The sequence below is a fragment of the Notechis scutatus genome, chromosome 3, assembly GCF_049901735.1.
Source record: "Notechis scutatus isolate UNSWTSFEM ecotype Mainland chromosome 3, rNotScu1.2, whole genome shotgun sequence".
NCBI lineage: Eukaryota > Metazoa > Chordata > Lepidosauria > Squamata > Elapidae > Notechis > Notechis scutatus.
Genome location: NC_142011.1, coordinates 119,710,531 through 119,737,721, shown reverse-complemented (window position 1 = coordinate 119,737,721; position 27,191 = coordinate 119,710,531). Strand labels below are relative to the sequence as shown.

At 39.0% G+C, this 27,191-nt stretch overlaps 1 protein-coding gene and 1 long non-coding RNA gene across 2 annotated transcripts in view; one reads left to right on the top strand and one right to left on the bottom strand.

Moving 5' to 3' along the window:
- LOC113415236 (uncharacterized) overlaps positions 1–23,745 on the bottom strand; it is a 54,784-nt gene extending 31,039 nt beyond the window's left edge. Inside the window, exons 1-2 of the long non-coding RNA XR_003371284.2 lie at positions 23,517–23,745; positions 22,590–22,705 (exon numbers count right to left, since the gene is read on the bottom strand). This is a non-coding gene — a long non-coding RNA (uncharacterized LOC113415236). The remainder of the gene's footprint in view (positions 1–22,589; positions 22,706–23,516) is intronic.
- On the top strand, positions 15,060–20,270 carry CD93 (CD93 molecule). The gene has a single exon (XM_087961113.1). It carries the CDS (start codon positions 15,317–15,319, stop codon positions 17,087–17,089), a length of 1,773 nt encoding a protein of 590 aa, XP_087817239.1. The 5' UTR covers positions 15,060–15,316; the 3' UTR covers positions 17,090–20,270.
- Positions 23,746–27,191: the final 3,446 nt, after the last annotated feature.

Genomic DNA, 27,191 nt, shown 5'->3' with positions numbered 1-27,191 from the left:
CAATTGAAATGTCCCAGTGTCCCATTTCCTTAAGTAAATATCAGAAGTGGTTTATAACATAAGGCTCGTTATCTCTTAAGAGTCAAAAGCCCAATGCCAGCAGAAATTTTGAACAATAATGCTGTGGTGCTTAAAGATGGAAGATATTTCCTGGCATGAAACTTGTTATAACTTGTTTTGTCCACAAATTGTTTCTCACTCCTTCTCCACCTGCTAATTCTACACTGAATTAATATTATTTTGTCATTATATAGCACTCTTGGAGTAGCAAATTCCAGATGGCTGACTACATTAGATTCATTCTATATATTACATAAAATGAAACAGTTACCTAAAATGGTACCTAAAATGATAATTTTAGACCAGACCCCTTAAAAAGCAGATGTGGCAGAATACAGATTTTAAAAATGCAATGTAATGCAGTTTCAACCTGTAATAGTAAATATACCTACTAGGGAAGCAGGATTAACATAATCTTTCCTTATGTTGATGGATTGCAGATGTAATTTTATTATCTAGGTGCGTTCATGAAATGAAAACAGAAAGACACTTTGTTCCAAACTTGATTACACTTTGAATGTTGAAATCTTGCAAGAGGAATATATTCTGCTGGAGTAAAATTCAGAATCTTGCATTGTTTCACCATATGGAAATGGAAATTTGAAATAGTCCTCTGTTCCCTTAAGTTTGTATCTTAGAGGCACAACATTAGGAAAGGTGGTAATCTATATTGACTGCTACTAACTATCCATTCTAGAGAAAAATTACCTAGGCTATGTTTAACAAAACAGATGTTTTAATCTTCCAGAGCAAACATTAGAAGCAACATTTAAGCATGTGTGTTGCAGTTGCTGCTTGTACCATAACCACAGGATGTAGCACAGCAACGAGTTAAATAATTAGCAATGGATATACAGTATTCAACATAATCCATGGAGAACATAACCAAAATGTTCTTCTTTGACATAGGCTGGACATTTCTTCCTATACAGTCTAATTTTTTCTATTTGGCAACTCCTACCAAGCTTATTGAATAAACACAGCAACCTCAAATGTCAATAGCATAGTCATGTCATGTAATAGCCAAATGTTTGCTCTTTCGCATTGGCAATTTGTATGACAAGGCACCACAAGCACATAGAGCAGGCAAGCACAACAACATTACATTACAATTTGCAAGCAATGATTTTGCCACAGAAGAAAAGAAGTATAACCGCAATAAACCTCATTCATGAAATGGGCAGCAGTAACGTTGTACTTCTTCCGACAAAGCAGCATTCCAGAATGGATCTTTTTTGAGTCTCCAGATATGTCCTTAACTGACTCGTCTCTCCTGAGTGTCTGCTGCATCCTGGCTCCAACTATCTGATGCCAGAATGGTTAAAGCAGCGTGAGGCAAAATGCTTTTCTTCCCTGAGACAGACTAAACTCTGGAACGTGGGTTTTGTTTTTGTTATATTTCTTTTTTTGGTTTTAAATTTGGATGATTCTAAACAACCATTTCAAGGTCAAAACATTTTGTATATTTTTAACAATTATGTTCCCCTCTCTTATCCCTTCACACCAATGACACAGAGAGGCTAGAGAAGAAGAACCTCTATATATTGTCGGTATAATTCAAGAAACTCTGGCTAATGCAGAAACTGAAGCTCCACTCCCCCTCTTCTATTATTGTCCACATTTTCTGAGCAGTTGTGATGCAGTTACGATTCCCATAATGGAAATGTTACCATGAAAGAATTGCTGTTTCATATCCAACAGTCTCCATGGCACCTTAAAATGGCATGTCATGGTGACTTACCGATCCACAATGCCTCCTTATTTCAATGGCTTCCTATGGGCTTCCGTGCACTGCCAAGATGAGCGCTATCACCAGAAATAATTCTTGGACGGCAGGAACAGTGACCTCACACACCCAGACACACTGAGAATGTTTTCTTGCTTTACTTCATTATTGTCTGTGTAAAAAATTGCCTGGAGTAAAAAATGAGTTGGTGGCACATAATCAGTCAATCAAAAAACCACCACCACCACCAAACATCCCAGTGGTGCAATATTTCTTCACTCCCGTGAAGAAATTTTACTTCAGGAGACTGGCGAAATGATGGAAGAGTGAACTGCTGGATTTATTTAAAAGACCAAGAAATGGGAAAGCATAGTTAAAAAAGAATTCTAGTTGTGTTTGGGGGTCAAATCTGAGGTATTCCTGGATTCATAGCTCCTGCTCAATGAATGAGTGACAGGGCTGTTTTACATATATTATTGTTTAAAGGTGATCCTTTGTAAATCAATTAAACTTATAGTTTACAATTACCTAATTACCACTGGCTATAATAATTCTCAGCTACCATCACTCAGTAATAATTATCACTGCAAGAAACTTGTTGCAAAAAACCTGCATGTGGATTATGAACATAAAATAAGGTCATTATTTTCAACAGCAACAAGCTACTCTCCAAAGGAATAAGGGTTTCATAATGTCTAAATGTCCATAATACATTGTTGGAAATGTTCACTCACTCGGTTATAATGATTGGCTATGGCATCCAGAACTGACATGCTTCTCTCTGCTGAAGTTCAGATTGAGGCACACTTCACCAGCATCAAAGGGGTGGGGGGGGGGGAACACAACCTAGGGAAAGATCCCTTGGGCCTCACATACCTCAGAATTTGGGGTGTGCCTCTTCTGAGGAAACATTTTTCTCTGAAATGATTGAGCAATAAAGTCTTAGCTGATACAAGCATGCAACTGAGCAGATTGACTTCTCCAGTCGCATTTAACATTACAAACATTACAATGGTTACCTTTGTTTCATCAGTAACATCTAGAGCACCTCATTGTTGCTGTGGTTGCTGCTGTGGTCACATTTATTGGATCTGCTCAGCTCCTGTTGGGCTGTTGAAAGTGGCTTTCTCTATCACTTGATGGGCATTTAGTTTGAGCTGGAGAATGAATGCATATCTGCCTTAAACTCAGGGGTTTGCCTGACTAGCACATATGTTTAATGCTCTTTTTGAAAACTAGATAAAGACTAGTTGTGTACTGCATAAACATGTTTATTTTATTAGATTTTTATCCCTCCTTTATTACTTTATAAGGAAGGAAGGAAGGAAGGAAGGAAGGAAGGAAGGAAGGAAGGAAGGAAGGAAGGAAGGAAGGAAGGAAGGAAGGAAGGAAGGAAGGAGGGAGGGAGGGGAAGGAAGGAAGGAAGGAAGGAAGGAAGGAAAGGAAGGAGGAGGGAGGGAGGGAGGAAGGAAGGAAGGAAGGAAGGAAGGAAAGGAAGGAAGGAAGGAAGGAAGGGAGGAAGGAAAGGAGGGAGGGAGGGAGGAAAGGAGGGAGGGAGGGAAGGAAGGAAGGAAGGAAGGAAGGAAGGAAGGGAAGGAAAGGAAGGAAGGAGGAGGAGGGAAGGAAGGAAGGAAGGAAGGAAGGAAGGAAAGGAGGGAGGGAGGGAGGGAGGGAGGAAGGGAAGAAGAAGGAAGGAAGGAAGGAAGGAAGGAAGGAAGGAAGGAGGAGGAGGGGAAGGAAGGAAGGAAGGAAGGAAGGGGGAAGGAGGGAGGGAGGAGGAAGGAAGGAAGGAAGAGAAGGAAGGGAGGGAGGGAGGGAGAGAGAGAGAGAGAGAGAAAGAGAGAGATCCTGCTAGCTGTGTGGTGTTAGTCCTGTTCCCCTTGGTTGCATGTCCGGTTGTCCACTGCTTGTATGTTGTACATTTTATTGCTTCTATTACTTTGGTGGGGTGGGACAGTGTCATTTTGCCTACTCCATTCTAGCTTCATGACCATATGGGTTACTTCCAGAGCTGCTGAATACAAGGACAGAATTAGATTCACTACTAGCTTTACCACACTCTTACAACATTAGTTAAAGATGGTAGTTTGTTATCAATCCCTCCTTGCTTAACCCTGTTCCTCTGCTCTGCACCGGTGACCATTTTGGCCATTTGGGGGCATGGATTTAGCACCTTTTCAATAGAGCACTAAAACCCACATTTAACAGTAAGTATGGTGCTATTTGATAAGTGTGCTGGACCTACATCCAGAAATTGCCTGACTAGATGGATCAAGCAACTTTGCAGATCATTCCAAACACGTGCCTGTCAAACCCTACCCTGTCTCAAAAGAAAGTGGTTGGTTATTGTTCTTCTATCAGCAACTGATACTTGGTGAAAAAGAATGCAAAGCCAGAAAATCCACTAGTTGTTTTCTCTAACTTGGGGAAAAGTATTGATATCAGGGCACAGTTGTGGCCTTCACTGCAGTCTTAACTACTACAGAAAAGCTGAGAAAACAGTAAATCTTCCCCAAGTGAAATCCCAAAGATGTTCTGGGACTACAACACCGAGCATGTTCACTGGGAATTCTGGATTTTCCAGCCTACCAAATATTTTTAAAATGCTGCATTTTTAAATTATTAAATTCTTTAGCAGATTGTTCGCAACTGATTTCAGCCATTCCCAACTTAACCATGAACAGCAGTCATATTTGGCATTGCTTTTCCACATGCATTATTCCTATGAACAGCTTCAGATTGTTCTTCAAACTTGAGTGGCTTCCCACTGTTTAGCTCAGCTCACTCCACCCTTATTTATCTGGATCTCTTCCCTGGAGTTAACCACAGAGAAAATTAAATGTTATAAGGCAGCAGTGTTGCCTGTGAGTTGTAGAAATGAGAGAAGAATGAGCCATATATTACTTCCTGAATACTCTTAACAGCAACACAGTGATGGATGGAAGATGCATATATTACATATATTATGTCATAATTACACATATTATGGTATTTCACCACTTATACCTATCCAGGGCCGAAATATGCCTCAGCAACATTTGTTTTTGTCATGTTTCCATGGTATTACCTTCATTTTCTTCCCAGCCCATAAGTGAGGCAGCCTTAAGTCATTTCTAATTATACTGGCATTAAAGTAGCACTTCCCTCTTGTGTTGACCCTGTCCAAGGATACCCTCAAAGAGTTTAAAGTCTGGTATGCTTTGTCACCCATTACTTTGGAGGGAAGTTAGTTCACTGATGATGACTGGAAACAAAGACAATTGAGGCAAGATAGGATAGGAATTGTCTGAGGACAACACATTTCTGCGACCTCAAGGCTGGGTGGAGAACACTTAAACTCGGCCCTTCAAATCCTTAGTGAGGTTATTGTCAACGTCTAATCAATTTGTCATTGAATAAGCTTTTGTGGATCATGGCTCACTTCCCTGGAAGGCTTTGAGTGTCTCTGATAAAGAAGACTGTGGCCCGTTTAAAAAAGTGAATAAATTGGATAATCTTTGAAGTGACACACAACCGTTTGTTTTTCTTTTCTGAGACTACTAACTATAGGATTCTTCAATTCAGAATCGAAATTGTTATTCTTTCTGTTCCTCTTCCACACATTTGTCCTTGAAGCAGTTCCTCTTTTTAATATTTTTTCTGGCTACAACTGTTTTTGAGATAGTCCATTCTTCAGTTTGTGTTTGCTAAATATAGTACAGAGGCTTTTTATATTGCTTTTATACCCATTTATGCTGCAGCCAGCCTATACCACACATATCTATCTATCTATCTATCTATCTATCTATCTATCTATCTATCTATCTATCTATCTACCTACATACCTACCTATCTATCATCTTGAAAATCAAGAAAGTGCCAAGAAACCTCGCTTTACAATGCTGGAACAAATGCAGCTTGAAAAGGGGGAGGCATTTGCAGGGGTACCAGCCTATACCACACATATCTATCTATCTATCTATCTATCTATCTATCTATCTATCTATCTATCTATCTATCTATCTATCTACCTACCTACCTACATACCTACCTATCTATCATCTTGAAAATCAAGAAAGTGCCAAGAAACCTCGCTTTACAATGCTGGAACAAATGCAGCTTGAAAAGGGGAAGGCATTTGCAGGGGTATCACTGCAGCAGGACAAAAATCAAGATGGCATCCAAATATGTGTACAGATAATCAGAGTTGGAAGGGACCTTGTAGGTCATCTAGTCCAACCCCCCACCCAAGCGGGAGACCCTACACCATTTCTGACAAATGGCAGTCCAATCTCTTCTTGAAAGTCTCAACTGATGGTGCTCCCACAACTTCCGAGGGCAAGCTGTTCCATTGGTTGATTGTTCTCACTGTCAGAAAGTTTCTCCTTGTTTCCAGGTTAAATCTCTCCTTGTTCAGTTTCCATCCATTATTCCTTGTCTGGCCTACAGGAGCTTTAGAAAATAGCTTGACCCCTTTCTCCCTGTGGCAGCCCCTCAAATATTGGAAGACCGCTATCATGTCTCTCCAGTCCTTCTCTTTACTAGACTCGCCAAGCCCAGTTCCTGCAACCGTTCGTTGTTTTAGCCTCCAGTCCCCTAATCATCCTGGTTGCTCTTCTCTGTACTTTTTCTAGAGTCTCAACATCTTTTTTATAATGTGGTGACCAAAACTGGATGCAGTACTCTAGGTGTGGTCTTACTAAGGCTTTATAGCGTGGTATTAGTACTTCCCTTGATTTTGACTGTATCCCTCTGTTAATACAATTTAGGATTGCATTAGCTTTTTTGGCGGCTGCTGCACATTGCTGGCTCATATTTAGCTGGTTGTCCACTAAGACTCCAAGATCCCTCTCAGTTACTGCTATTGAGCCTGGTTTCACCCAGTCTATATGTGTACTTTTGGTTTTTCTTGCCTAAGTGTAGGACTTTACTTTTCTCTACATTGAATTTCATTTTGTTAGATATGGCCCAGTGTTCTAGTCTGTCAAGATCCATCTGGATCTTGAGCCTATCTTCTTGGGTGTTAGCTATTCATGCCAGCTTAGTATCATCTGCAAATTTGGTAAGTTCCCCTTCTATTCCCTCATCTAAGTCATTAATGAAGATATTGAAGAGTAATGGGCCTAAGACGGAACCTTGTGGCACCCCACTGCTTACTTCCCTCCATGTAGACTTAGACCCATTAAGGACTACTCGTTGAGTACAGTTTGCCAGCCAGTTGCGAATCCATCTAGTGGTGGTGCTATCTATTCCACTTTTTTCTAGCTTACTAAGAAGTAGATTGTGGTCTACTTTATCGAATGCCTTGCTGAAATCTAAATATATTATGTCCACAGTATTTTGCTGGTCTACTAATTTAGTCACTGTGTTGAAGAATGAAATAAGATTGGTTTGGCATGATCTGTTTTTAACAAACCCATGCTGACTGCTAGTTATTACTTTACTTGTTTCTAGATGTTGGCAGATCTGTTTTTTTATTATCTTTTCCAGTATCTTCCCGGGTATTGATGTTAGGGTGATTAGTCTATAGTTTCCTGGGTCTGTTTTTTTTTTTCCTTTTTTGAAGATGGGAACCACATCAGCTCTTTTCCAGTCCACTGGTAGTTCCCCGGTACTCCAGGATTTTTGAAAGATATGGTGCAGTGGTTCTGAGATGACCTCTGCCAGCTCCTTTAAAATTCTGGGATGTAATCCATCAGGCCCCAGTGATTTGTTTTCATCAAGATCAGACAGGTGTTCTCTTACTATTATTTTTGCTTATTTTAACTTTTATTTCTGGTCTGTCTTTTACAGTTAGGTTTTTGGTGGGTTGAGCTATAGTTTATTTTTGTGTGAAGACAGATGCAAAGAATGAGTTAAGCAGTTCTATTGTCTGTCTGTTGCCTGTTACTTCCTTGCCATCTTCTCTCTTTAGTGGACCGACTGTTTCCTTGATTTTTTTCTTGTTATTTATATGTTGGAAGAAACTTTTTTTTATTATCTTTGACTTTTGTTGCAAGTCTTTGTTCGTTCTGAGCCTTTGCTATCCTGACTTCGTCTTTGCAGATTCTGGCTATCTGCTGATATTCTGCCTTAATTGTATGTCCCTCTTTCCATTTTTTGTACTTGTCCTTTTTTTCTTTCAATTTGCCAGAGATCTTCGTGTAGCCATGCTGGTTTCTTCTTGGATTTCTTGTTTTTCTTTCTCAGTGGTATTGTGCTGGTCTGGGCTTCTATGATCATACTTTTTAGAGTTTCCCAAGATTCTTGAGTTGTTTTCCCCTTTAGGATTTTCATCCATGGAATCTTTCCCAAGTTCTCTCTGAGTTTATTGAAATCAGCTCTTTTAAAATCCAAGACTCTGGTGTCATTATGTTCCGTTGCTTGTGTTTGTGTTATGTTGAATTCTAGTATGACATGGTCACTCTCACCCAAGGTTCCTGCAATTTCAACTCCCTCTATCACTTCTTGTTTGTAATTAAAACCCTGCCAATAACACGTGAAAAGGGGTGGAACAGCCACCTTATTATTTTTTTCTGTCTCCAGATGCCTGATTTTCTGCAAGTAGTGGGCATCCAGTTTTTTGCAGTAATAGTATTGTAAGTACTCATTGCACTGCAGTGTTTTACTTCTGAAATATGCTACCATTTTCTTACAACAAAACAGTATAGATTGCAGGTAAATGTGCTTATTACTAGGTCGGAAGATAGAAACTCTGCTTTAGTTATGCACTGATAGTGTTCTAATTTCATTAAGTTTTTTGTTTAAATAACTGTTTTGCAATTTTTTTTAAAAAAATGTTACTAATATCATAGTGAAGTAGTCATATTAACAAATAGTCATATTTTGGGGCTAACAAATTGGAATGTTTATGGAGATACTCAGTTATCCAGGTCATGGCTGTCCCAAAGGTGCTTTTCTAAAAGGCAACTGGAGTTTGTTTTTCCTTGAAGACATTTTGCTTCTCATCCAAGATAAAACTCACAGTTGTAAGACTGTGTGCAGCTGTGAAGCTTTATATCACTGCCACTGAGACCCAGTTGGAGTGTATTTCAGCCAAATTCTCATATTTTTTTAGTTGTGATCATTCATTAAAAAAATCTGCAAATGTGTAGGTATGCAAATGAAGGACAAAACAATCTTTGATGTATCTTGGTTACCATATCAAGATGAAATTAACCAGCTGTTGCTTCTTGGAATATTCCATGAAAATGTGTGTGCAAGGGTTTGCATGTTCAGGATTGGTTTTGACATGCATAGTAAGTATGACTTTCTTTTAGAGGCAGGACTTAAAGTTCCATTATCTTATTTATTTATTTGGTCTATTTTGTCTTTTTCTATTGTAATTGGAAAAGAATAAGTACCAAATCCATCTTTGGGTAGAAAACTGACAACATAGTAGAAGCCCAATCATTTGCTCGTTGTTACAAACATTATAAGAATTATAAGGCAAGCAAGCGGGGGAAAAAAAGAAAAAAATATTTTTGTGAAATATCAGGTTTGATTCAACCCTGTGAAAAGTTGCCTTTATGAAATGGAAACTTTTCCATACAGCTTCAGAAAGAGGTTAGCAAAAAGATAAACCATGCTTGACAGGAGGATCCCATATAACTTCTGTGTGCTGTGAGAATGTTTGTGTTCCCATGAGGGATGCTTGCAATTCATGTAGAAAACATGTATGCAGGTGGTCCTTGACTTACAACGATTCGTTTAGTGACTATTTGAAGTTACAACAGCACTGGGAAAACCAAGTGAGTAATGAACTTTTATCAGACTTACAACCATTGCAGCATCCTTGTGGTCACATGATCAGAATTTGGAGATTTGGCAACTGGCATGCATTTATGACTGTTGCAGTGTGCCAGGGCCATGTGATCACTTTTTGTGACTGTCTGACAAGCAAAGTCAATGGGGAAGCCAGATTTTTCTTTTACAACTGTGTTACTAACTTAAGGACTTCAGTGATCCGCTTAACAATTGTGGCAAAGCTCACTTAACAACTGTCTTGCTTAGCAACGGAAATGTTGACACCAATTGTGATTGTAAGTCAAGGACTACCTGTGTGTGCAGAGCAAGGGGAGTTTTATTCTAATTGTGCGTAATGTGGACATTCAAGAAATTAAACTAATTGCAAATGAATTTATTCCATCTGTGTAGCTAAGCACAGATGGAATCACTAGTCTCACTCTATTTGCATGGAACGGCCACGCTTGAGCTCACATGCAGAGTATTTTCTGTTTCAGAGCCAAGAAATAAATAAGAGACAGGATAAATCTACCTCTCACTTTTTCTCCAGTTGTGGTTCCAGGCCACAGACACACTGTTTTGGAAACTAGTGGAAGGAATGCTATCTCATTTCCGCCTACAGCTTTTTCTCTTGTCCAGGTGGTGTTTAAGCAACAGGGATTTTCTTGCAATGCAAAATGTGGTTTGCCTGGTGCCTCCCTTAGCCCACCTGCTTATGTAGGGCATAATCTCCCACAAGTTCACCTGTTATCTAATCGTCCTCTGTGTCTTGCCAAAATAGTTTTGTTTTATGACAACCCTCAATCCCCTTATTAATCCCCTAGCTTAATTTTGAGACATAAGAAACTAACATATAGGTTGGTTTATAATGTACCATAATTTACAGTCTCACCCACACCCCACGCCTTCATTCATAACAGTCTATACAAACTTATTCTCCTTATAAATAATGTACATTCTAAGCCTTTCCTGTGACTGAGGAGATTGTGTATGATCCTGTAGATAAGCATTTAAGTCAAAACAAACGATTTCTACAGGATATCCCAGCAGGATGTTAAAGTATGGAATACAATACCATACCGAATATATTTGGATTACAGAGAGTTTGCTGTCTCCCCAAGATAAAACAAGGGGGCACAATCCAGGAAGTTCCCTATTGCAAAGTACACCAAAACGAGGCAGGACTGTGAAAGGGGAATCTTATATCAACTAGACGATTATTAGACTTTATCTGGAGAAAATCTTTCAAACATTTATTTTAATTTAGAGCTAAATTTAATTCACCAACAGAATCAAAAAGAAATTGTGTTAATTTTCCCAAGGTAAACACAAAGTCTGTCTACAAGCACTTACCTTAAAAATTAGAGAGCTTAAGGTTATCCTGGAAAATAGTTTTTGCTTTATGGCTTTCAGAAAAGAGAAAAACCAGGGAAGAGCACAGTCTATTGATGAAGAATTTTTTCCAAATTTCAGAATGGCAGCAGGGAAACGTTACTAAGTTGGGCATGAGAAAGGAAAATTGCTCTCAATCATACCCTTTCGTATTTGTTAGTGGAATGACAACATTGACATATATGCAATACATAAAAACATTTACGATTTTTATCTTCCCCAGTTTGAGTCAGAATTAAGAACTAAGGAGTCATTAGGATCATCCCACAAGAGCCTCAGTGCATTGTTCAGCTTTCAGAAAACTCAAGTAAGTTGCCAGCAGAGATTTCACACTGCCATTCTACAAAATCTCTTCGTGCATCCATATAAGAGATCATTCAGGAAATAACTGTCCCAAGAATTGTGTTCATTCAAGGACACCAAGAGTAAAAAAAACATGAGTAAAAGTATGCTAAATCGCAAGATAGAAACATAGCCCCAGATGTGCTTGATTCTTTTCAAATATTTCCATGATGTAGAAAGCAGTGATATTTCAAGGTAATGCCCAAGAGAAACAAATCTGTCAGTGAGTTGGGGAACAAATGTTGATTGTAATGTCTCTCCTGAAATTAGATTCTGACTCATCAGGATTTATAGGCAGTTTGTATCTTAAGATTATCCTATTATTAATATAACTGTTATCTACAAAACGAGTCATGTATTTTATTATGGTGCAACATTCCTAGATTTGCACACTGACCACTCATATATTAACAGAGATACACCCACATGTGCATCCTTGGTCTTCTTGCTGAGCCCCTGGGATGGTGAATGGGCTAAATAGATTAATGAAATCACATGTATAACATAGCTTTCATTTACTCATGTTTGTGTTGCAAAAAAGTATGCAATCTTGAAGAAGCATCACCTTTGAAATTATAATGCTGATTTTGTTGGATTTGCTAGATTTGAAGATTCATCATCTGCTCTTTCTTGCCTAGAACAGTCAAATTGATTTGGAAGAGCCTGACACCTTCGGGTGGACAAGATGGTGATAGCCTCATCAGCACAGTACAACTAACTCTGTGAAGGGTGTTGCTTCATTATTCAGATCCAGCTCTTCCTATTTGATGTAGAAACAAGAGGTCTGCATCCCAGGGTTTCTCCAGGACTTGCTCCTAGACTTTGTTCAGTCTATGATGCTGAGTGCTTCTACAGTCAGTTTTCTGTATCTCTTGTGTGAGGTGAGGGTCATTTGGATTTTTACAGCCTAAATACAGTAACAGGGGTGGGATTCAAAAATCCCAGCAATTGGTTTGCTGCCCGGTTGCTGGGTAGGCATGGCCATGGTGGACGTGGTCTACCGGAACTTCTAGGAGGGCCATGTTTTGCCCTCCCGGAAGCCTCCGGAAGCCTCCCTCAGGCCTCTGGGAGGGGAAAAACGGCCCACCCCTCCCACCCCTGAAGTAACTGCAAAACATATTGTACCCTCACGGTTACCTTAACCCTAAAGGAGAATGAAATTTAATAGCATCTAAAGGTCATTAAATTTAGTTTTAGTCTACCCCTTGTCTTATCCTAGCCTCATTTGTAATTTGGAGTTTTCCTCTCAACACTTGATTCAAAACTCCCTTTGAAAAATAATGGCCTAAAAAAAGGTTGTGAAAACTCTTAGTTATCCTTACTTACTGTGCTATCTAAAACAAGTTGCTTTAGCTTGATACTGGTTTGAGTTACTTGGGAGAGGTTTAAACATTCCTCTTCCCAACTGTAATCCCTTCATTAAAACACACACACACACACACACCCCTCTGCTTACAAAGAAAATGATCTACTTTTTTGCACCAATGCGAGCCAATTGGACAATAAAAGTAACATTAATTTAGCTCTTACTGATCCTATTTCTTCTTTCAATTTGCACCCCACCTTTCTTCCAGAAGGCACTCAAGATAGCTAACAATAAAAAATGAAAACATAAGCAATATGTGATATAAACAGTTAGCAATGCTATAATTAATTCTAACTAAAAAGACCTGGGGAACAGAATGAGGAAGCATCCTATTCCAATGGAATCGGGCACTGAATGGTTAAGGGAAAATGAGCTGATCTGATGTCAGCCCAATAAGGTAGACCAGACTAGAAACCAAAGCTGTATAGGCCAGGACTACTTATATTGTAAGAGCTACAATAACAGAATCTTGCAAGTCTGAATGTGTCATCATTCCCCCCCCCCCCACACACACACACACTTTTTATGTCTGACTTCAGAAGGGATTTTCTGAGACACTTTTTCACATTATGTGCTTGGCCAAGGCTCAATCCTCCTTTATTTGTCCATAGTCATAGTAGTGGCTTTTTCTCTTCCTCCTCTTCCTTCAAGGCCATTCTCTGTGTCCTCTAAATGTGTCAACTGAGGTTGTGAGTGGAAACAATTAAAGTCTAGGAAAATGAAATGCTAAGTAACCAATCAGCAGCTTCTTTATATGTTCTAATAGAACACTATGACCACTAGTATTAAAAACACAGAATTCTTCATGTGTCAGTAGGGTCAAAGTTCCTTCCAGCTCATCCATCAGGCTCACAGTGGTCATTTTCATACCAAATTTGGATCTAAAGATCAGGGCCTCTGGCACTGTAGTACCATCAAATGCTAAATGTGGAATGTTGGATTTGGGCCAATATTTATTACACTATTGCAGACTCAAATATGTTTTTTTTAGGCAAAGCTCTCACCATGATTCCTTTAGGAATTCAGAAAACTCTTCCTGACAAAAAAAAGTAAGTAATCTCAGAAATCACTAGAAGGATAAAATCTTTAGACCCCCTGATCTACAAGATGAAGATACCTTCTCATTCAGCAGAAAAACTAAACAATAGGAGAGATGGACATGAGGCCTATGTTAATTTCACATGATTTTTCATTTATGAAGAAGTATGCAAACTATATTAGCGGAACATCAGTTGAGGTGATTAAAGACACAGTCATGTGTCCAATAGCTCTGAAAAACTCAATTCAATGAATTTCTGTGGCCACAAAGGAGAAAAACATAACTTGCTTTCTTCCCCAACTACCAGATGTGTAATATCTATCTGATTCTCTATAATGGCTCCAAAGGATGACAAAATTCTCATGTATTTTTAGTTTTTGATCAGATTTCCTTTAGCACTTTTCACATACCTCCTGGTACTGCCATCCAACTGCATGGTCTGATCCATTTCACGTGGGAAACTTCTTTTCTTCCAGGAACCATCTTTTATCATGAGAACAATATTTTGTTGTATCTCTGAAATTGTTGTTCTTCACATTGCTGCATGGAGCACCAGGATCAGGGCTGAGAAAGATTGCTGTCTAAATCTCTGGGAGACTCTTCCAATTAAGAGCAGAGCAGCTTTTGCAAATACTGTTCCCACTTCATGTGCTGAACTACAATTCCCATTCTGCACATACCTGGAGGTGATGGGAATTGTAATCTAACAAAGCTGCAGTGAACCCACATTCAGAAGGCTGTAATAGTTGATAACAATTATTTATCCTCAGCCTAATTCAGTACTAAGGCAATTTCCTAAATTTCTATGTCACCTTAAAGTAGAATTCATACCATCAGTTTTACAGTTAGGAATCTTGTTTGGAGCCTGGATGTAATTTCACACATCTCAAAAGTAAACTAGTGTTGTTCTTTGTAACTGCATTATCTCAAATGTTACATTAATAATTCTGGATTTAAGAACATTCTTTGTGAGCATTACATTGTAAACCTGTTAAAAATTCAATAGGAACAAAACAGGCCTGTCAGTTTTGGCTGAATGAGGATTTCACACTATTATAGGAATCAGTTCTGAACCCTTAAAAAGCATGGCTGCCTTTAAAATGAAGGCATTCCCATGACCCAATTTCTATTTCAGGGTTTTATGTCTATTTAAGGATCATAAATATGAGAGGTTAACATTATGAAAGATTGTACAATGTTTTTCCATCTAGATGTGGCATCTTATGTCCAAATCACAATTTAAAAAAAATACCACTGCAAAACTGGAAAGCCCTATTTGGTTTGTTTGAAAGTTTGGTGATATTTTATAAGGCCAGGCAGGAGGGGTGGGGGGAAGAGAAGCAGTGTACATTCCACCGAGATTCCCACATGAAGGAAAAGAGCTAGGTTAAAAATAAGAAAACTGAGAGAGGGTATAAAAGGGATGTTTCCTATCCCCATAGGTTAAAAACAAACCGAACAACAAGGGCTGCAGCTGACAATGAAACACTCTCAGGAAACTTAAGTCTCCGGTGACAAATAAGACTCTCAACCAAGACAGGATGCATTATGACCCAGCCACTGAGCCAAAGGGATATGGGAGGCAAACAAGCTGAGCTCTATTGTCTTGGCATATGCTTTACAGACATTTATAGAATTTGAGCTGAGATTGAAATCACTCAGTTCGTTGTTCCTTCATGCAGCAAAGATGGGGATTCCTCAGCAAGTATTTTGGCAGCTGCTGATTTTGGGACTGACAGTTCAGCCCAGTGAAGAGGTGGAAGCTTTGTGTTCTGGGACCACGTGCTACACACTGAATTTTGGTCGGTTTAGTTGGATGGATGCTCAGCAAAAGTGCAAGGACAATGGGGGTAACCTGATGACTCTGAAAAGCCAAGAGGAGGCTTTGCTTGTCCCACAGCTGCTCACCAAGATGCCCAAAGGGGAAGCCGGCACAGTTTCAGAGGTAAGATTGTGGATCGGGCTTCACCGAAAGAAAGGCAAGTGCTACGATAAACATCGGCCACTGAGGGGCTTCCGCTGGGTGACAGGAGGTGAGGACACCCAGTACTCTAAATGGGGACAGGAACCCCGGGAAACCTGCTTGTTAAATATGTGTGTGGCCCTTCAGGGAGCTCCCTTCTCATCTCAGGAACTGCCCTGGGTAGACAGCCTCTGTGGCAATGCAACTGCTGGGTTGTCAGGCTTCTTGTGCAAGTTCAGTTTCCAGGGAATGTGCCGTCCGCTCATACTGGCAGGGCCAGGCGTGGTCAGCTACAGCACCCCTTTTGGTGTAGCCACTGAGTTCCTTGTAACTGTACCCTTTGGCTCCACGGCTGATGTAGCATGTGAGCCCCAAGGAGAGGAGATACCTAACATCTTCCTTGTGTGCAAGCCACAGCCAAACAGCAATGTCTCTGAATGGAGCAGCCCAGGTCCGTTTTGTGCTTCGCCCATTTACGGTTGCAGCTACAGCAATGGGGGTTGTGAACATGAGTGCTTGAATCAAGGCAAGGGTTTGTTTCAATGTGCATGCCGCTCAGGATACCAACTTGGAGGGGATCATCTTTCCTGTGTCCCCGTGGACTACTGCAGCTCCAATCCATGTCAAGGACAGTGTAAACCATACCCTGGGGGCTTCCAATGCCTCTGTGCTTCTGGTTATATTCTGGCTGATGATGAGCGGAGCTGCATAGATGTGAATGAGTGTGGTGCGCTTCAAAGTCCTTGTGAACAAATATGTGTGAATACCAAGGGGTCCTTCACATGTCATTGCAACCTTGGCTATATGCCTGCTGAGTCTGACCACCAGGCATGCCAGGACATTGATGAGTGTGCGAGGAACACACCATGTGACCAGATTTGTGTAAATACTCATGGCTCCTTCCACTGCTCTTGCCAGCCAGGATACCAGCTGGAAGGTATTAATAGCTCTTCTTGTCTAGATATTGATGAGTGTCAGGAAGAACTTTGTGAACATATGTGCATCAATCAAGTTGGCAGCTACCGGTGCTCTTGTAGGGATGGCTGGATTTTGGCACCCAATGGGATCTCTTGCCTCTTGGATCCCACAAGCAGCACCTCTTCAACATTCATTCAAGGAGGAGAATGGATTCCAACAGATATTCATCCTGCTTCAGAGTTACCAGCCCTGCTGACTGATCCTCCACTTCAAGCTGAGCTAGAAGGATCCCAGGATTACACCCTTCAGCCAGCTGTGGTCAGCAGTGCACTTGAGGACAAACCCCATATCAGAGATGAGAGGATAGATAAGAACAGTCATGGCTCCAAGCAATTTTTATATCTTATCTTGGGCGGTGTGGGTGTTTTATTCCTGGTGTCTTTTGCCCTAGCTTGGGTCATCTACAGAAAAATAAAAGCCAAGGAGGTCAAGAAAAATTCTAAGAATGTCACGGATAATTACTCTTGGGTAAAAGACCAAGGAGAGAGCAGGGCAGCAGGAAGCAAGGAGGGTTTGTAGTCAGTGGTGTGATTTTGGTGTGAGAAGGAAGGGAAGGTATACATTGCAATTGAAATTTTTAAAAACTATACATTTTTCATGTAATATTTTGCAAGAGGACTGCTACAGTTGCATCATTAAAACCACAAGGGTGAAACTAGAAATAAAACCTTTAAGAGTAAATTTATCAAGATTTGTATCTCTGACAACAATGACAGATTTGACGTTGCAATCCACTTTATGTACATGCTGGTCGGTCAGTTGATTGTTAGATCAGCATTCCCTTCTTGCCTAGGGAAGCAAGTGGTACATTTTTCTAAGCAGCAAATCTTTATTTATGCCCACCTAGTTTTTATTTTACTACTGCAATGCCAACTTCGTATCAATCCTTTCTTTAAAAAAAAAACGATCAGAAGGAAGGAAGCATATTTCTTAAACTAATTCCAATAGAACCACTGTGATAACAGCCCAGTCGAATCATCTTTCAAATTATTTTTGTTAGTTGTGAAGTCTTATATCCATTTTCTCCCTTGGGTTTAAACTAATTGTGGTCCATAGAAATTGATTTGAAGGGAATCAGAGGAATTGAATTCACAGAACTGAAATTTAACTTGTCTTGAATTGGCTGTACTCGGTTCAGTAAAAAGGTACTGCATGCCTGCTTAGACTTCAGATTCTGCTGTTTTGCTGATCCCTGGAAGCTTTGCTAAATGTTATCACATTGTTTAGGGATGACTCAATCTCACTGAAACAGAAACAGCTGCAGTGACCAACTATGCCTCATCTATGCTTTCCCTATCAGCTCATGGGGAGAAGGAGAAAAATATAGATGCCATTTATGATCCAACATATTTCTCGACTGGGTGCTTGAGGAAAACAGTTACTGGGGAATACAGCAGAAATTTGAAACCATTTCGAAGTTAACTGTATTAAAGCTGAACGTTGTTCAATAAAATGTGCTTTATACCTCATTCTGGCAACATTTTATAAAGATGGTAATAGCAAATGTTACCGACTGTCGCATCTTGTACAGCTAGTTCTGAAATTTCTCTTTCAGGGTTAGCTCTTTAAAAATAACTTGGTTAGTCTATGTGACCAACCCTGGGGATACTGTAACTACTCCAAAATGTAAGCAGATTTCATTTTTTATATTCAATTTGATTTCAGTATGCAGAGTGTATAGACTGAAAATGCAGTGATATGGTAGGGATAAAGGTTTGTTCCCTCCATTTAAAGAGGCTCCATTTTCAGCTTACTGCTCCTTTTTTTTCTTGGGACTTATGATCTCTAAAATAATAAAAGCAGGCTGGCTGATTTGAGGCCAGTCAGTCTCTCTCCGCCCACAACATCAGGCTCAGATAACAAGCTAGAAATGTGAAATATATATTCTTCCTGGCATTTTCCCGTAAGTGCAGTGTCCATAGAAAGGTTGATTTAGTAGTTTATCTAAATCACATTTTCTGCAGGGTTTTAAAGGCTGTATTTAAGGTGTTAGTGATTTTGAATTCCATAAATCAGCCTTAGAACATATATTCACAAATATTTGATGAGATGAGGAAAATAAATTGTGAATATCTCCATAATTCCCTCCCCCAGCAAAAAGTATTTACAGAAGCATTTGATATTAGAACAGTTTTTAGGCGTGGCAATTTTAATACCTGATTTGCAGCTACAGGCCCAGATTTCCCTCCGTTTCTTCTTTTGAAATATTTCTATAACTAATTGAATGTCTGGGATACACGTTAATTTAAGCAAACATTCTGTATTTTTTGCTATTAAATCTACATCACTGTCCACTTTGATAACATTATTCAAGAATGGGTTTGAAACAAAAGTAACTCTCTCTATTAGAAATCCCACTGGTTTCTATTAATAATTCCATTAGGACTAAATAAAATGGCTATAATAAAATACCACAAACTAACTTAACATAATGAGTTTGCCATAGCCTACCAGATACATCCTGTTCTTAGCATGCAGAGGAAAACTTTGTTCCTATTGTTAGCATCTCTGCTGAATCTAGTCTTAATTCAAGAAAGCCATAGCAAAATTCAGAAGTCTGACTGCCTGGATATTTTAAATGGATTGTTTATCTTATCTTATTTTTGTACAGTTGCTGGAAAGAGAGGAAGATGAAAGAGTGTTACTTTAAGTGCATGATACAACTAACAACAACTTAAATCCAGATGCCTCAATATATGCAATTATGATACAAATAAAGGATGCTCAGTTGGGAAGCAGGATAGGTAACCTATATTTTTTTGGCACAAACTGATTTCTAATATTTTCATAATAAAAGAATAAAATCCACCACTCATTGGCCAATGGTGAAATATTGTTTTTCCACTGTGGAAAAACTGAGTATATAGGTCTCCTCTAGATTGAACAAGATATAACACAAAATATTAATATCCTATGTAGAAATTTAGAGACACTGAGACCTGAGTCATGTAGTCATTTCCTTTTAAAAAGACTGATTATATGTATGCAGTCTTGGAAAGCATATGAACTGTAATACTGGAGTCAATATTCTATTATAAAACATGTAACGTAGATGTCTCTCCAGATTAATTTCCATTAAAAAAAAAGGTTAGCAAGCTGCACCTATTTAGATATTGCTGGACTTCAACTCCCATAAGCCCCTAGCTATCATGGCTTCAATGGTCAGAGTTGGCATGATTTCGAGGCCAACAAAATGTGGAACACCACCAACTGTCCACCCTGCTATAGACCTATAGGAAACAGGAGAACACCAGGAAAGGCTCGGCAGATAGCAGCAACTAGCCAACTTATGCTGACCTCATAACCTAAGCAAGGTCAACCCTGGTAATGTCTTGGATGAATGGGAGCTGGGTGTGAAGAGACTCATCACTGCAGTGGTAAAACAAATGTTGAAGAAATTAAAACAGCTGCATACCCAGCAGAAAGCAATGGCAACCCACTTAGGGCATGAATGCAGTCATCAGGACAAAAAAAAAAAAAAAGAGTGCTACATTTGCCATCCCTATCTTGCCTTATATATTGCTTGTGTCTATCCGTTTGTCTGTCTACCTGTCTGCTTAGTTTTATCTGGTGTGGGAAATTCCATAGAAAATGAAACCTCAAAATGGTGTGATCAAATGTTTTTTTTTCCCTTTCTTTTCTTCTCCTTTTTATTTGTGGCTACTATAACATGATTTCAGAATAAAAAACAATAAAAATTTCCCTTGCTTTGAAGACTCTGTAACTCTTGTGCTTATTTCTCTTACCCACCCAGCTTTGAGCTAGAGCCAAAGATTCCTGGGAAGAGCTAAATTCAGAAGGGTCCACACCCTTCTCTTTAATAAATGGGCATATTCAGGTGCATGAAAACTAAAGAGAGAGAAAACCTCAAAGGTTCTCTAATTGTTTGTTTGCTTTCTTTCTTTTTTTTAAAAAAAATCTCAGTTTTATTACTTCAGAAGCACAGGTAGTCCTCGACTTACACACCATCTGCTTAGCGACAGGGGTGGGATTCAGCCGGTGTTACTACCAGTTTGATGACTACAATTCACTTAACAGCCATGGCAAGAAACATCATAAAATGGGGCAAAACTAACTTAACAACTGTCTCACTTAGTCTCAATAGAAATGTTGAGCTCAATTGTGGTTGTAAATCAAGGGCTACCTATAACTCAAAGTAAGAATATTACACTTCTTCCTCCTCCTATTCCCCCCCCACAAACATACAACAAATGGATAAAAACACAAATAAAATGATGGTTGAGCCCACAGTAATCCAGATTACTGGTCACTTCTTTCTTCCAATGAGACTAATATCTTATCTGCCAATATTAATTGGTCTAAAGAGTCTCCCCTCACCAACAATTTACTTACGCTAATACTTCAACCTGCAGTGTTATAAGTGGAAATGCATCAGACTCCAGGTGGAGACATCCCTTGGCAACAGAAGAGATCTTATAAAGTTAAACTGCACTGCTTCTAATGCATATGTATCTAGAAAGCCCAACACTGTGCACTAAACTTAGCACTTTGGGTTTTAAAAGTTTACCTGCTGCAGGAAGACAGCTGTTGCCCTCACAGGCTATATATCTAATTATTGCATTCCAAGCAGGATGAGGCTTGAAGGACAGTTTCCAGGAAAAGATTGTCAGTTTTCCAAATGTGGGGGTTGGTTAGTGTATCACCTTGGTTTTCATGTGCTTGATTTTCAGCATTTTGGATAGATAATGCAATGCAATTGTTGCAGAGCCACTTGAGATACAGACAGAATAGCAACACTGTCAGAGCATATAGAAAAATGGAAATTGGTTTACTAAACAAAGAGGAGATGAAATTCAGTTCTAATAAGAGCCTGAACAATATCATCCCCTGAAAAAAACACTTGTTTTTAAAGAAAAATATTCATATAAATCAGAGATATGAAGATTCAGAGTCTTAAGTCAGCATTATTGGCTCTCTGTCAGCATAACTGGATTTCTTACTATGCTATCTCTGCCTCAAGGGCCCAAGAGATTTTCTGCAAGACCTCCCAAGGCCATACCAGCGTGCCTAAACTTAGAACAAGCCTTCCTAAAGTTTTTCCTTCCTAGCTAACCTATAGTAAACTCCTACCACAATGCTATCACATATTTTTTTTCCACTCCTGTTAATCTTATCCAGATGCTTTCAACATACTTCAACATTCAGGGACATGAATTTCTTCACAGACATACAGCTTCTTTACTATTATAAAATGATTCTGCCTCTTTTTGCTAAGATTGTTTCTTTAAACCAAGTCATATCAGCACACTTGCGTTGCTCCCTTTACCCTCCTTTACCTTCTTCAGGCTGTCACTGGCCAGATCAAGGTGAGCAGCCCTTTAGTGATGACAGACTACACTTAAAATATATTGTAGGACAGGGATGTCAAACTCAAGTCATCATGGCAGTGTCACGTGATGTATTGGAACTTTCCCCCCGTTCATTAAACTGGGCAGGAGCATGGCCACCATGTGATGCATCTGGCTCACGGGCCTCGACTTTGACAGCCCTGTTGTAGAAGGATGGGAGCAGGCCTATAAAAGAGGGTAAAGTCACATTACACATGAGTTCTGAGTGACGTTAGAAATATAACACAGCAACATCATGTTATCAAAGTCTAATCCAATTTCATATGATTTGCAAAGAAGCAGCTTCTGCTCGAACTATGAAATTTTGCCCTGCACATTCTTTACTCAACATTATCGAACCTTCCTGTATATTATCTTTTCCCATATATATCTACAATCCTTTGACTGATTGTTCCAAATTTCCCTGCCAAATGAAGTGACATAGCAACTGGTATATGCTAAAACAAGTTTTTTTAATACAATTTTCTGAACTTTTAGCCTTTTAACACTTTTAATTAATTTTAATGATTCATTTAAAAGTATCACATTCTCAAAGGCTTCATATTTGTTACTGTCATATTGTATTCTACTATTTGATTGTCACCCATACAACATTCAGTAAAATGTCTTTTGCACAGGTGAAGTCCTTCTCATTCTGAACTTTAACTAACCTTCAACTGTGTGTACATTGCTCTTTACATTTTCTTTTCTTCATTTTATTTGTTGTTCTTTTGTTGTATTTGCAGCTGTTAGTCACCTTGAAGCTTCAGCAATAAAGATATACTTCCTAAAACCAATGGAACAGATAACATTATAAAACAATCCAATAGTAAAGTACATGCCTTGTCTACAACAAGTCCAGGGTTCAATTCCTAGGATCTTCAAATAAGTTTTCCAAGTATCAGGATTGATAAAAACATTCCTACTCAAAATCTTGATGAGTATTGATATAGTCGCAGACATTGTTAGGCAATCTTGATGAGTGGCAGTATAGCAGCAGACATTGTTAGGCAAGTCTAACCACCCCCATCTGATGTCCACCAGATGTGTTTAACTGCAATCTCATCACACTGAGCCATTCAATATGCTAGCAGGCTGACAATAATGGGTTTTAATCCATTACATCTGGAGCAAATGGGCTGGAAGATCAGGCCTGAAATATTGAAGTTGATTCAACCTAATCCAATTTCATATGATTTACAATTTCCTTCACAGCTATGCATTGATTGCACATTGTGAAATAACAGAGCAGGAAATAAATACTAATCACTTCCAATCCAGGAATCAGAAATTTGGATTTGCCTCACAAAATTACAGTTCCTGAGGTGGCTTTTGCCAGCAATGTCATCCATATGATTAATAACCTAGAATTCACTTTTAATATTTTCAACACTGGGTTGAGATTTTGCTTTTAGAATGGCAAAAAAAAAAATACTTAAGAAATGTCTGATATATTCCAGTAAATCCTCTTTTCTGGTTTAGGTTTCTGTTCAAGGACCAGGAAATAAAGTATAACACCCCTAGCTATGTATTGAGTTATTGTTCTGGCAATTTATTATATATCTTTTTCAGCTGAATTAACTATGTGTATGTCTTACAGAAGGTTATAACAGAAACAGGGTACTGTAAAATTTGAAGGCTGGAGTCTGCAGCTGGTAATCAGCTGCTCACTGTTAATATCTGCTCTATGCAGTGACAGAACATGAATTTAGACATGCTTGATTTCCATATTCCATAGTCGATGTGAACTTAAATGGACTCTGGGGGGTGGTAGAGGACAGGAAGGCCTGGAGGAACGCTGTCCATGGGGTCGCGATGGGTCGGACACGACTTTGCGACTAACAACAACAAATTTCCATATAATGCCCTATGAGATGAAAATTTAAAAGGTAGAATACTAAAGAAAAGGTTTCCTGGAGATCCTATGTACTGACATGAAGGAACCATACATCTTGCAATCATCAGATCTATGATATTTCTCACTCAGTCTATGGATACAAATGTGCAAAATATTTCTAGATAAAATTCTGGTGAGTTTCATACAAAAAATCTGCAAGATCAAGAACATCCATTTTTAAAAATTTAATGAGTGAAATGCCATACAAATCGTCCTCAACTTACAACCATTCATTTAGTGACCATTTAAAGTTACAAGGGCATTGAGAACAGTGACTTATGACAGTTTTTCATACTTACGACCACTGCAGAACCCCTGGGAAGATTGGGAAGTTGGAAAAGGAGGAGAAGGAAAGGGAAAATTACTTCTATATTTTGATCAAGGAAACTATTTGGTTGGCTCTGGGAGTTGAGCTTTTTATAAGATTGTTACCAGTACACTGTGTGCGTAATTATTAGGCAAGCTGTATTTTTTAGGATTAATTTTATTATTGAACAATTACAGTGCTCTCGGTCAATCCGAAATGTTAATAAACCTCAAATCTGAATATTTAATAAAGTAAAAGTGAGGTTATGGCTTTCTTAGGTGAATTATTGGGGGCAACTATTAGTGTGCAGAATTATTATGCAACTAAATGAAAAATTTTCCCATCTTGCTCATTTTTTTTCATCTGTCAAAGTGAGAATAATAAACAAACAACTCAAAATTTACAAATAAACATTTCTGACAGTTCAAAAAAAAAATCAGTGACCAATATAGCTACCCTTCTTTTCAATAATAGTCACAAGACTCTGTCAGTATCTTGATCTGTTGACCATCAACTTTTTGTGCAGCAGCAACCACAGCCTCCCAGACACTGTTCAGAGAGGTGTATTGTTTTCTTTCACCATAAATCTCCCGTCTAAGAAGGGCCCACAAGTTCTCAATAGGGTTTAGATCAGGTGAGGAGGGGGGCATGTCATTATTTCTTTCATCTTTAAAGACTTTACTGCTAGCCACACAGTGGAGTATTTTGATGCGTGCAATGGAGCATTGTCCTACATAAAAATCATGGTGGTCTTGAAAGATGCAGACTTTTTCCTGTACCACTACTTGAAGAAAGTGCATTCTAAAACCTGGCAGTAGGTTTTGGGAGTCCATCTTTAATAATACCAGCCCATACCAGTACCCCTCCTCCACCTTGCTGGCATCTGAGTCAAAGTGGAGCTCTGTGCCCATTATTGATTCAGCCATGGGCCCATCCATCTGGTCCATCAAGTCACTCTCATCTCATCAGTCCATAAATCCTTTGAAAAATTTGCCTTCAGATATTTCTTGGCCCAGTCTTGCCGTTTCAATTCATGTGTCTTGTTCAGTGGTGGTTGGGTTTCAGCCTTTCTTACTTTGGCCATGTTTCTGAGCACTGAATGCCTTATACTTCTGGGCACTCCAGGTAGGTTGTAATTCTGGAATATGACAGCACTGGAGGATAATGGATTCCTGGTAGCTTCATGTTTGATTCTTTTCAAATCTTTGGCAGTTAACAAGCGTCTTTTTTTCTCAACATGTTTCTTGCAACTCTGTTGACTATTTGCAACAAAACATTTGATGGGTTCTGTGATCACACTCCAATATCTCAGCAATTTCAAGAGTGCTGCATCCCTCTGAAAGACTTTTTACAATTATCGACTTTTCAGAGTCAGTTAAATCTCTTTTCTAGCCATTTTGCCGGAGGAAAAGAAGCTGCCTAATAATTATGCACACTTCGATATAGGGTGTTGATCTCCTTAGGCCACACCCTCCCTCATTACACAAATACACATCATCTGATATGCTTATGCAACTAAACATTCAAGTTTATACAGCTTGGAGGTGGAAAACCTCCACCTCCAATTTTATGCATAAGAATGATCATATGGTCAAAATACTCACTTGTCTAATAATTGTGCATACGGTGTAGGTGCAGTTAAATATCATTTTCTTCAGCTTATTCAAAATTTAATGCATTCAATCATGCCCATTGCCTCTTCAGATAAATATAGGTAGCCAAATATAATAAATGTAGCTTAATACAATACATATTATCACAAAAAGACATTGCACTGTATTCAACAGTTTGTTCTGAAGTTCCTCTATGAAGAGATACAGAAAGGAGAATATAGAAAGACAAAAGCAAGATAGGGAACCCAGTCCCCAATATTTTAGGTATTATACAGGAGTCCAGAACAAGATGGGGAACCCTGTCCCCAATATTTTATGTGTTATCAGGAGTCCAAATAGATTTCTAAAGCAAAAACAAAAAATATATATTTAAAACAAATTGTAATTTCATATTTTACATTTTAATCATCAAGGTATTTGCTCTGCTATCCTGATACTAAAGACTATAGTTGTATGGGGTGATGTCTGAGCCTAGGGCAATGGAGGCAGATTTTTACTTATCTGACACAGGACAAAAGCAGTGGTGAGATTCTACTGGTTTGGACTGGTTCGGCTGAACCCCTTGCTCCAAAAATCAGCTGGCAGCAAACCGTTTCACTGTGACCATCATGTGGGCCTGACCGCCCCTGTGTTTTACCTGCCTATATTGCCTCAGCTGATTAGCATGGCACAGTGGATTGCCGCTTCTCAGCTGGGATACTCAAGTGCTGCACATACGCACATAGCGTGCATTAGGCGTGGGCGAGCTCGAAGCGCGCGTGCGCACACAAATCACACAATCACCAAACCGGTTGTTAAACATGGAGAATCCCATTGCTGGACAAAAGGCTTCAACCCACTTGTTCTTACCCAACAGTGTTATAATATTTTGCATGTTTAAAAAAGAACTTTTGTATCTTGTTTGCCTAAAAAAACTCCAGCAGGGAGGACAGAAGGGGGATTGTTAGATTCAAAGTTTGACAGATTTATCCTCAGAATATTCATACTGTCAAATTCAATCAGAACTGAAAAAGCTTCTTGAAAGAGAAGTGAAATGTCTTCAAGGAAAAACAAAGGAAGTCCAGTTGCCTTTGAAAAAGTACCTTTGGGACAATCATGACCTGCATGAATGAGGATTCATACTGTTAGCATATAGTGGTCTGTGACTGTAATAAAGTCATAAATATTTGATTTGATATTGTCAGCAATATCAAACTGGGGACAGTTTGAAAATTTCAGGTAAAGCTTTTTGGAGGAGAATTCATGGGTTAATAGTGGTATTAATATTCTACATTGTACTCGCAATCAAACTTTTAACAAGTTGTTGAAAACTGCAGGCAATTAAAAACATCTTTCAATTACAAACTCCACATGCATTAAAAAGATAAAGGTTTCCCCTGCAGTTGTGTCCAGTTCTCGGGGGGCAGTGTTCATTTCCTATTCAACAGCTGAAGAGTTGTCCAAAGATGCTTTCATG

Excerpts from the sequence above, each read along its gene's own strand:
- CD93 (XM_087961113.1), top strand. The coding sequence starts at position 15,317 with ATGGGGATTCCTCAGCAAGTATTTTGGCAGCTGCTGATTTTGGGACTG.